General features: G+C 49.0%; 1 protein-coding gene across 1 annotated transcript in view; it reads left to right on the top strand.

The window, feature by feature from the left end:
- The first annotated feature begins 6 nt into the window (after positions 1-6).
- ANKLE2 (ankyrin repeat and LEM domain containing 2) overlaps positions 7-11,846 on the top strand; it is a 25,129-nt gene continuing 13,289 nt past the window's right edge. Inside the window, exons 1-5 of the mRNA XM_077763574.1 lie at positions 7-26; positions 4,489-4,962; positions 8,847-9,053; positions 10,204-10,397; positions 10,481-10,669. Of these exons, the coding sequence (XP_077619700.1) occupies positions 4,494-4,962; positions 8,847-9,053; positions 10,204-10,397; positions 10,481-10,669 (1,059 nt within the window). The 5' untranslated portion in view covers positions 7-26; positions 4,489-4,493. The remainder of the gene's footprint in view (positions 27-4,488; positions 4,963-8,846; positions 9,054-10,203; positions 10,398-10,480; positions 10,670-11,846) is intronic.

Here is an 11,846-nt window from a genome sequence, read left to right as displayed (position 1 = left end):
GGCCACGAACTCGGCCCTAGACCCAGGTGAGGCCTGTCGGCCGGTGGCCCGCGCCCCTCCCGTCGCCGGGCCCGAGTCCCCTCCCCTTCTCTCGCCCGGCCCGGGTCCCTTTCAGTCCCCTGGCCTGGGTCCTCTTCCGTCGCCCTGTCTGGGTCCCTTTCACTCCCGGCCCTGGGTCCCCTATATCACCCGTCCTGGGTTCCTGTCACTCCCCGGTCCTGGGTCCCCTGCTCTCACCCGGCCAGGGTCCCTTTCACTCCCCGGTCTTGGGTCCCCTCCTCCCTCCCGGCCTGGGTCCCTGTCACTCCCCGGTCCTGGGTCCCCTTCCCTCGCCCGGCCAGGATCCCTTTCACTCCTGGCTCTGGGTCCCCTTCTCCCTCCCGGCCGGGGTCCCTGTCACTCCCCGGTTCTGGGTCCCCTCCTCTCACCCGGCTTGGGTCCCTTTCATTTCCCGGCCCTGGATCCCCTCCTCCCTCCCAGCCTGGGTCCCTGTCACTCCCTGGTCCTGGGTCCCCTCCTATCACCCGTCCTGGGTCCCTGTCACTCCCCGGTCCTGGGTCCCCTCCTCTCACCCGGCCTGGGTTCCTTTCACTTCCTGGCCCTGGGTCCCCTCCCCTGGCCTGGGTCCCCTTTGCTTCCCTTGCCGGGCCTGGGTCCCCTCCCCTCACCAGGCCTTGATCCCTTTCACTTCTTGGCCTTGGGTCCCCACCCTCCCAGGGCCCCAGCTCTCTCCTGTTGCAGGCCAGGCTGTGGTGTTTTGGGAAAACACCTAGAGCAAAACCCTCGAGTCTTCATATACAAGTGATAGGAATGCTGGGAGCTCCGGTGCCCCTGTCTCTGGGCAGATTTCACCCGTTTGGATCCCTCTGACCGAGTTCTCCAGGGTCCTGCAGGCTGTGGTCATCTCCCTCCGGCGCTTGCTGTCCTGAGCTCCGGTGGTGGGCGTCCCAGACGGCACCCTACAGGCGTTGGGGACCGTGCTCCCTCCTGTTGAATTCCCCCTCTGGCCAGAAACTCAGGTTTCTGTTTACAAAATCGGTGATAGTTCCTTAAGTATTCTGACGGGAGGATGACGTTTTATTAGCAGAAAGTAAAGGTGATGACCTCATCTTGGGATCTCAGGGCTAACCGACGGGGTCTACACCGATGGCTTCTGTCTGGAGTCCTGGCCTCGCAGCTGAGGAAGGCGGGCCCCGGGAAGGGCCGCCGGTGGTTGAGAGCGCACAGGGGGAGGCAGAGGCCGCGGGGGCTGCAGGCCTGCCAACACCAGGCCTGGCTTTCCCTCCGTCCTTCCTCATCTCCTTGAGAAAGTTTCAGCCGCCATCTTGAGGAAATAGCACGCGGATTTGTGCAGCTACATTGCCAGCCCTCTGCCAGATAGCTGCAGGACACCGAGACTGCACACGCCCAGATGCTAAAGCTAAATGATGTGTGTGGCCGGTGGTGTATGGGGCTGTGAGGTTAGGATTTGGAGCGCCTCCCCCCCTTTTTTTTAAAGACTATTTGTTTTTGAGAGAGAGAGAGAGGCACTTGCATTCTCCCACAAGCAGGGGAGGGGCAGAGAGAGAGGGAGACTCAGAATCCGAAGCAGCTCCAGGCTCCGAGCTGTCAGCACAGAGCCCGATGCGGGGCTCAAACCCACAGACTGTGAGATCATGACCTGAGCCGAAGTCAGATGCTTAACCGACTGAGCCCCCCAGGCGCCCCCTGCAAACATGTTTCTAAAAGTCAGAACATAAGAGTGGTGTTCAGACGTGTTTCTCCCTGTGCTGGCCCTCTGTCCATTCTTCTGTTCATCTTCCACATTCCACCCACAGTGGGTAACTGAGCTCATGAGTTTCTGCTTTATTCTTTATGTTGTACATGTGAGCAGATACTTGTATATTGTATCACAGCGTGTATAAGGAGTGTATTAAAGCAGTGATTTTGTTTCATTCAGATTGACTTTCTAGCATATTATGTGTGCTACAAATTAATAAACTTGTATAACTGAATAACTAAAACTGACAGTTGCAGATAACTCATCAGTGTCAGACCCAGCAGCACAGACTTCATGTGTATTGTTTTATCTCACTCTTATTGCAGCCTGAGAGGTAGAGCTGTTGTTATATCTGTTTTATAGATGAGGAAACTGAGGCTTAGAGTTTACTTAACAGTTAGTGGTATGATGTGACCTAATTGTTTGTTTCGGGCTTGCTTGGTTGCAAGGACAAAACCCCCCTCCAAACTAGCCCAGGTTAGAAAGGAAGCTTTAGAGCAAAGACACAGGAGTGGTATGAAAACTGGACTTTTATAGGAGTGGATGCGGCTCCTCTTTATTCGTAGCACCTGCCCCACGTGTCCTGACCCCTTACATGTGACTGTGACCTACTTTGTGCCTTTCACATCAGTGTCCCATCACTGAGCCACCTTTGTTACTCTTGTATCGAAGTATGTGGGGAATCTGCTTGGGTGCCCACCCTAGGTGGGGTCCTGTGGTCAGCAGGCCCTCCCCTTCAAGGTTTGGGGGCGGTGCAGTACAGTCATTATTTAAAAGGCCATTATCCCCTTTGCAAATAAGTAATGGCCAGTTTTGAAATTTTGGAGTTGGGTGTGGAGAGGTGGCATTAAAAGTTTAAAAGAATTTTTAATGTTTGTATTATTTTTGGGAGAGAGAAACAGAATTGGAAGCAGGCTCCAGCCTCTGAACTGTCAGCATAGAGCCCAAAGCGGGGCTCAAACCCACGAGTCGTGAGATCATGACCTGAGCCGAAGTCAGATGCTCAACCAACTGAGACACCCAGGTGCCCTGGCATTAAAAGTTTTTTTAAAAAAGAAATTCACAGAAAAGATAGAGTAATGCAAGTACTCCTTGCTTGTACCATCATGCAGCTACAGCGAGTATTAATATTTTTGTGAATTTTGTTTTATATAAACTGTCACTGCCTCCCTCCTTTGCTCTCCTGCTAGAATAATTTATTTTTTAATTTTTATTTATTTTTATTTTTTATTGATTTATTTTGAGAGAGAGAGAGAGAGCAGGTGCACAAGCAGGGGAGGGGCAGAGAGAGGGTGAGACAGAATCCCAAGCAGGCTCCACACCATCCGAGCTCGATGTGGGGCTCGAACTCATGAACTGTGTGAGATCATGACCTGAGCTGAGATCAAGAGCTGGAAACCTAACCGACTGAGCCCCTCAGGAGCCCCCCTGCTAGAGTGTTTTAAAGTCAATCCAGGATGTCCCATCATTTCATCTATAAACACCTCTTAAAACCCTCTGCTCCTGGGTCTCATTGATGTGTCCGTGTGTGCACTTGTTTCTTCTCCTCCAGGAGTTTCTCTCTCTCCCTTCTGCCCCTCAGATCCCGCCTTAGGCTCACTGCCTTCGGGTTTGCACCTTGTTCCACCTGGTTTATTATTGGTAGTAGAGCTGCCATCTGTGCTTACGACTTCCGCATCCGTTTCCCACTCTGTTAAGGGGTTTCTGATGCTCCGTGCTGAGTCTCCATCTCTTCTAGCTCTAGCATTCTCTCCTCCGGTGAGGCCGCTCCTAGGCGTCTGGACCAGCCGCCGAGTCACCCGAGGCCGACTGCCGGGCCGCACGCCCTCCCCACGGCGTCTGGTCCATCCGGCCTCCCGGCCTCCGGTTTCTCTCCTGTGCTCGTTTCCAGCCCCATTATGGCAGCACCCGTCTCTGCCCCACTGTCTCTTCCTTCTCCCCGACTCCTGCTGACCACGCTTCAGCCTGTGTCCTAGGGTTACCTGCTGCTGCTTCAACGGTGTTGAGTAGAGCTCCTGCCCCAGTCCGGATGCACTTATGCGTGGCTGTGGGACTTCTGCAAGTTACGTGGTGTCTCTGTGATCCAGGTTCTTCACCTGTAACGTGGGGTGAACAGTGGTGATACCTGCCACACAGAGAAATCCTGCCGCTTAAATACTTTGTGCAGTGCACTTACCCCGGAGCCAGGCACGTGAAGAGCCCCCCAGAACATTAAACGTTAGCTACTTAGTATTAGCAGAGTGACTGCCAGAGCTGTCTGTGTCTCCTCTGGTTAAATCTTTGCATAATTTCCCTTTGCTTATGGAATGAAGTACAAATGTGTCTGTAGGATGTATCTCTAGAGTTGGATTTTGACTGGATATTGTTCAAGTGCCTTCCTTGGTTTGTTCCAAATTATACTCTAAGTAGCAACAAATGAGCTGCCCCTTCCCCCAGTGTGCTTACCTACCTAGAGAGTTAGCGTGATGTGTCACATATTAGTACCAGATTCTAAGATTCTTATCCAAATAAGCCACAAGTTGCTTATCTTAATTTGGTTAGATTATGATCAATTTGGAAACAATTTCAGACAGCTCTCGTAGAGGGTTCACAGACTACCAAAAATATGGACGGACACTGGCTTGAAATGAAACTGAAGCCAGCATTTTTGTCACTTGTGTTTTTTGTTTTGTTGCTCATAAGCAAAAATGTACTTATCTCCATCAAATTTATTCTTGTCTTGGGCCTAGGTGAGATGACAATGGACGCCATCTTGGCTCGATTGAAACTCCTGAATCCAGATGACCTTAGAGAAGAAATCGTGAAAGCTGGATTGAAATGTGGACCCATTACATCAACCACAAGGTTCATTTTTGAGAAAAAACTGGCTCAGGCTCTGTTAGAGCATGAAAGAACACTGCCTTCGCATCCTTCTGGCCACAACACGTCAGAAGCTGCAGCCATAAGCCAGGATGCACAAAGAAATTTGAAGTTGGCCCTAGGGAGCCAACCTGAGCAGGTCGGCTTGTCTGAGGACAGAGATTTTGGTTACAGTGTGGGCCTGAATCCTCCAGAGGAAGATGTCATGATGTCTAAGACCTGCTCTCTGCCCTTCGGAGCCGCCACTGGGGTCAACGGCCACAAAGCCGTGGCAACAGCCTCTGCAGAGCCACCTCTGTACTACGGGGTGTGCCCGGCGTATGAGGACACCCCGGCAAGAAATGGTAATGTGCAGGGCACCTGGTGTTTCTCACATGGGGTAGATGGACAGCAGGGGAAGGCAATTTTGAAAATCACAAACTACAGAGAAGATTTTAGTCACCATAATTGCATCACCTCAAATGAGCCATCGTCAGCATTTTTACATAGAATTTTGCTGGATCATTTGTAAATCTGCATGTGAATTCTTAAAAAGAAAATTAGATTCTGTGAGACATGCTTCACTTGCAAGTAGTTTTTGGTTGGCTACCATTTGTTGATTAATCTTCTCCCTCTTTTTTTTTTTTTTTTTTTGTCTTCAACATACCCTGAACACCTTTTAGGTTAATGTAAATGGCTAATGCAGCTATAAATAATTTTCAACATCAAAGAAGTCCAATTAAAAAAAATTTTTTAATGTTTTATTTCTGGGAGAGAAAGAGACAGTGTGAGCAGGGGAGGGTCAGAGAGAGAGGTAGACACAGAATCTGAAGCAGGCTCCAGGCTCTGAGCTGTCAGCACAGAGCCCACCGCGAGGCTTGAACCCACGAACTGTGAGGGCATGACCTGAGCCAAAGTTGGGCACTTAACCGGCTGAGCCACCCAGGTGCCCTAATTTTAATTGTTCGTTTGTTTATTTTTAATGTTTTATTTCTGGGAGAGAAAGAGACAGTGTGAGCAGGGGAGGGTCAGAGAGAGAGGTAGACACAGAATCTGAAGCAGGCTCCAGGCTCTGAGCTGTCAGCACAGAGCCCAACGCGAGGCTTGAACCCACGAACCGTGAGATCATGACCTGAGCCAAAGTGGGACGCTTAACCGACTGAGCCACCCAGGCGCCCCAAGAATTCCAATTTTAAACAAGGCTAGGCAGCATTGGGAAGAATTAATGGAAGCGTGATGTCGATCAGAATATCAGAAATCCAGACTGTCACTATTGTGATGTCATTTGTGGTGGTACCCCAAATAGGAGGTTAGACATATGTACCATGAGTAGAACAGAGTGTTTTGAGAGAGAGCATGCGTGAGTGGGGGAGGGGCAGAGAGACTTGGGGACAGAGGATCTGAAGTGGGTTTTGCTGACAGCCAACAGACATGTGTGGGGCTCGAACTCATGAACCGCAAGTTCATGACCTGAGCCAAAGTCAGACATTTAACTGACTGAGCCACCCACATACCCCAAGAATTTTGTTTTAATATTTATTTTACTCTGAGAGAGAGTGTGTGTACACTGAGTAGGGGAGGGGCAGAGAGAGAGGGTGAGAGAGAATCCACGCTGTCAGTATTGAGCCTGACTTAGGGCTCAAACTCAAACTGTGAGATCATGACCTCAGCCAAAATCAAGAGTTAGATGCTTAACTGACTGAGTCCCCAAGGTGCCCCTCAAACATAAGAATTTTTTAAAGAAGATTTAGTGACACTAGAAATGATCATGATGCAATTTCTTTCTTTTTCCCCCTTGGTTGTGCTAACTTTATTATTACTTTTTTTTTTTTCTTTACAAATAGTTTATTGTCAAGTTGGTTTCCATATAACACTCAGTGCTCATCCCCACATGTGCCCTCCTCCATGCCCATCTCCCCCCTCCTCCCCGCACACCCATGAGTCCTCAGTTTGTTCTCAGCATTCAAGAGTCTCTCATGGTTTGCCTCCCTCCCTCTCCCCCACTATTTTCCCCTTCNGGGAGGGTCAGAGAGAGAGGGAGTCACAGACTGAAACAGGCTCCAGGCTCTGAGCTGGCAGTCAGCACAGAGCCCGACGCGGGGCTCGAACCCACGAACCGCGAGATCATGACCTGAGCGAAAGTCGGACGCTTAACTGACTAAGCCACCCAGGCGCCCCAGTGTGGTTTTGATTTGTATTTCCCTGATGAGGAGGGATGCTGAGCATCGTTTCATGTGTCTGTTGGCCAGGTCATGATGCAAGTTCTATTTATTTTTTAATCTTTATTATAAAAGTTGCTTTTTGTAAAGATTATATACAAAATACATACACTGTATATCAGTATGTAAAGTAAAAGTGAAATTCTTTCCTCCTCCCCACCCTAATTTTACTCACTAGAATTAACCACTTTGTAACTGCTTTGGTGCATCATTCCTGATCCTCCTGTTTTGTGTGTGTGTGTGTGTGTGTGTGTGTGTGAGTTTTTATTTTTAATATACTTTTATTTAAATTTAATGTAGTTTTATATATAAATGTACCTTATTTTCATAAAAACGGTAAATAGAAGTGTTGGGTCAAAAGGTATACATTTTTAGTTTTTTTAATTATTATTTTGTGTGTGTGAGAGAGAGAGTAGGGGAGGGTCACAGACTGAGAGAGAGGATCCCGAACAGGCCTGTGCTGTCAGCCCCATTGTGGGGCTCAAACTCATGAACTGTGAGATCATGAGCTGGGCCAAAATTAAGTCAGATGCTTAACCAACTGAACCACCCAGGTGCCCCAAAAGGTGTTCATTTTTAAAACTTTCAAAACCATTGCCCTCCAAAAGGTGTTAGCCATTACTGTGTTTGAGAGAATAACTTTTCCAGTCTCTCTACAGTATTGAACTCAAGGTTTAATATCTGTAAAAAGGGAAGTCTTGCTTCCATTCTGTCAGCCATACTGCGTGTTAATGAACTTTCCTTTTTATCTTTTGAATAACGGAAACCTCTTAGAGATCAGTTACTTTTTTTTTATATGGTTTATTAATTGTATGAATCTTTTGGTTTATTATTAATTGTATTATTATTTTATTAATTGAATTATTATTAATTGTATGAATCTTTTTGGTCATATCTACTGACCATTTTTATTGGGCAATGGACATTACTATTCTGTTATATTGGTTAAATTTATTTCCTCCCCATTAAAAAAAATTTTTTTCTCCCCATTTGTCATTTGTATTTTATGTATTTTTGAGAGTCTCAAACTTGATTGTGATAGTTCACCTACAGAATTTCAATATCTTTATGTAATAGGAACTTTTCCTTTGTATTCTGGGTTTCTTGGCACACTTAGAAAGGCATTCCCCCCAAATTGTTTAAAATTCTCTTACATTCTTTGCTAACATAGTCATAATTTTTAACTTGCTGTTTTTGTTGCTATTTTTATTTAGAATATTAATCCAGGAGTTTTATTTTTCAGTACAAAATCATATCTTTATGCAGTAAATTGCACACGTGTATAAAATACACATTGTTGGGGCGCCTGGGTGGCTTAGTCGGTTAGGCGTCCGACTTTCGCTTGGGTCATGATCTCGCAGTTCGTGGGTTCGAGCCCCACGTCGGGCTCTGTGCTGACTGCCAGCTCAGAGCCTGGAGCCTGTTTCAGTCTGTGACTCCCTCTCTCTCTGACCCTCCCCTGCTCGTGCTGTCTCTCTGTCTCCTAGAAATAAAAATAAAAATATTAAAAAAAAATACACATTGTTTATATCCATGCCCATGGGTATGATCAATCTCATTGTGTTGTTTTGACTCGCTAAGGCCCTTTTTCTTCAAGAATGTCTTCAGCTCAGGTCATGATCTCATGGTTTGTGAGTTCAAGCTCTATATCGGGCTCTGCGCTGACAGCAGATCCTGTCTCCCTCTCTGTCTGCCCCTCCCCTGTGCATATGCGCACCTCTCCATCTTTCAAAAAGAAGTCAACATTTTTTTAAAAATCTTTAAGATTAAAAACCCGAAATATTGGGGCGCCTGCCTGGGTCAGTTGGAGGAGCATGCGACTCTTAATCTTGGGGTTGTGAGTTCAGGCCCCATGTTAGGTGTAGACGTTACTTAAAATCTTTAAGAAGCAAATCTGAAATACTAATAGGAGAGAAATCAGACAGCTGGTAATGGTTGTTTATTATGAAACTCCGGGCCTTCGTGTGTGTGCTCAGTGACGATGAGTCCAGTTACTCTTCTATGATTTCCCTGTCACTTTTCCTACACAGAGAGGATTCTCGTTTACGAAGATAAAAAGGAAGCACTGCAAGCTGTCAGAATGATCAAAGGATCTCGATTTAAAGCTTTTTCAAGTAGAGAAGATGCTGAGAAATTTGCTAGAGGAATTTGTGATTATTTCCCTTCTCCAAGCAAAGCCTCTTTAGCGCTTTCTCCTGTGAAGACAGCACCGCTCCTGAGCACTGGCGGGCTGAAAGGTGAGTTAACGCAGCAGGGCGCTTGCTGGCCCTGCCGTCGGGATCGCCCCTGGCGGTTTCTGGTGCCTTCTTTCCTGATGAGTTGTAACTGGTTTTCTCCTCCTTTGAGAGAAGTCCAGTTTGCCAGGAGGTAGAAGGCTGAGACCCAGGCCATGGAATAGCCGAAGGAGAGTGGGTCAGTCCCCTGCTCTGAGAAGGACCGGGGACCCTGAGGGCAGAGGCAGGGGGGCGTGAGTGGGCCCTGAACCTGACAAAGTCGCCGTTGGCCCTTCTCGTCCGCCCCCTCTGTCCCCCTCTCTCCCTGCTGCCCGTCGGGTCCTGGGGCTTTTCTAGGTGCTGAGACCTGTCTCCTTCCCGCCTGAAGCCACACGTACTTCCAGGACAGCGGCGCCTGCTGTGGCCCAGAGAGTTCTGCAGACGCGGGGCTGGCCTGCGGGAGCCTGTGGAATCGGACCACACTGGTTCCAGCTCCAAACAGGGCTCTTGTAAGAGGCCTTTTGGGTGGGCTTTGTGTGAAACCCGGGCAGCCTCTGGCCGTGGCGCACGCCCTGCCCTGTCCCCTCTCGGAGCCCACAGCCGCACTGCTGCCCAGGCGGGCTGGGGCTCCCGGGGAAGCTGCCCTCTCCCTGTGGGCATACGGTCTTCGTCGAAAGCTGCGCCGGCCCGTTTTCCTCTGCTTATACAGGTGCTTTGTGGATGGAACCGCAGTAGTGTCGAACACTTACAGGCTTTCCTCTGTGCGGTTTGCGAAAGCACTCAAGAGATTGTTTTCAGACGTTCTCAGGTGTTGTAATTAACAACAACAGCAAATACTCTCGCTCTTTCTGCCTTCGTGGGCGAGCCCCGGGCACGTGGATGTTGCTGTGTGCGCGCAGCGGGTGCCCTCAGCCCTCCTCACGCGGCCTCTGCCAGCTACCTCCCGCTCGGGCCCTTTTGTGCTTGCACTGCTGTGGTGGCGTGTTCGTGCCCCGCCGCCGGCCAGGGCACATGCCCTTGTGCTGTTCGTGCCGATTCATTCTTACTCGTTACTCCCAAGTAGGTGATAAACTTCTGTGGGGGCGATTTCTGTGGCTCTCAGCGTAGCACATAGTGGGTGATGAGAAAATGTTTGTGAAGTTAAATGATCTTAAATTCTCTCTCTTAATGATAGATGGTTTGTACTCACCTGAGTCAGAAACTGTAAACAAAGAGCGAGCCAACAGTTATAAAACCCCCCGTACTCAAGATCTCACTGCCAAACTTCGAAAGGCTGTGGAGAAGGGAGAGGAAGATACCTTTTCTGATCTCACCTGGAGTAACCCCCGGTATCTGATTGGTTCAGGGGACAATCCCACCATCGTGCAGGTAAGCCTGCTTCCAGCACCGTTAGCATCTAAAGGCTCTTCCCATTGCTGGAAACGAAGCTGACATCTGCAGTTTTCTTATAGGAAGGATGTCGGTACAACGTTATGCATGTTGCTGCCAAAGAGAATCAGGCTTCTATCTGCCAGCTGACCCTAGAGACTCTGGAAAACCCCGAGTTTATGCGGCTCATGTACCCGGATGATGACCAGAACATGCTGCAACAGCGTATCTGTTACATTGTCGACCTGTACCTAAACACACCTGACAAAGCGGTGAGTGCGCCCTGGGAGAGGTCACGGCCAGCCTGGCAACAAGCCTGGTGTCCCCCGTGTGCACGTGGAGGGTGGAATGGGAGATGCACGTTCATTGCACTCAGCTGCCTTCGGTGGGGGGACGGGATCCATTCACACACAGGAGATCTTTCCCCCAGCCAGGGTGCACGTGGGTCTCCGCTGTGACCAGAGCTGCCACAGGGACACGCCCCCTCCTGGCCTTTGCCAGGGGAGACCTGAGTTGGGCTTTGATAGGAGGCTGAGCCAACCCCAAAATCTATGTGTATCTGTTTTGTGTGTATCTTTTTTCTCCACTTAATGTAAGGAATCTTACCTGTGGAGTTAAAAATCTCAATGGGTTGGTTTTTAATGGTACATAAGGCTTATGTAAGAATTGTTAAAGCAGAACAATTTCACATAGTTCTGCAAGTCAGAATCCAGTGATGGCGTACAGCCAAGACCCGTAAGCCCCGAGCAAGCCTAGGAGTCGGGGAAGTTGTGGTCGGACGGGGAGAGAATAAGAGGAGTGTGCTCGAGGGGCTTGACTGCCTGTTGCGTGACGCGTGCTGAACGGGACTCCTCGAACCCCACAGTTGCAGCGCAAGGGTAGCTTTTAAATTAACAAGAGAGAAAAGGGGGAGTGAGACACATTTGGCCAATCTGGCACAATTCTAAAAGGAGGTACGGAAGAAAGCAGTGATTATACGGAACCATTAGTAACTGTGAGAGAAGACAGAGGGACACAGAGTTCTGTGCATTCGACTCTGTGCGTTAATAAGGAAGGGTTCCTGACTGAATTAGTACCATCAGGAAGCGTGACTTGAGAGATGAAACAGAAGTATGTGTCCTACAGAAAATACATTTACAGAAAATGTGCACATGCACTTTCACAGGGAGCACTTAATACATTTCTGAAATTAGATGTTACAGGACATCTTTGAGTATAACTAAGAGTAGGAATCAAAGTGTCTGACACACGTACGTGGCTCAGCAGAGCCCAGCGCGGGTGAGAAGCACCCAGAGCCTGCCGACTGGGCAGGAGAAGTTCCCAGCGGGAATGTGGGGAGAGGCGAGAGTCAAGTTTGCAGGGCTTGGAGCAGGTTAGAGCCGGATGTTCTGTGGTGCGAGGGAGAGGGGCGGCCGAAGGGTGCCGGCCGGAAGGTGCGGAGTGAACACC

Source organism: Crocuta crocuta, unplaced genomic scaffold, assembly GCF_008692635.1.
Source record: "Crocuta crocuta isolate KB4526 unplaced genomic scaffold, BGI_CrCroc_1.0 scaffold114, whole genome shotgun sequence".
Classification (NCBI taxonomy): domain Eukaryota; kingdom Metazoa; phylum Chordata; class Mammalia; order Carnivora; family Hyaenidae; genus Crocuta; species Crocuta crocuta.
Note: the sequence above shows the minus strand (reverse complement) of the source record. Positions and strands in the feature narration are given on the sequence as shown.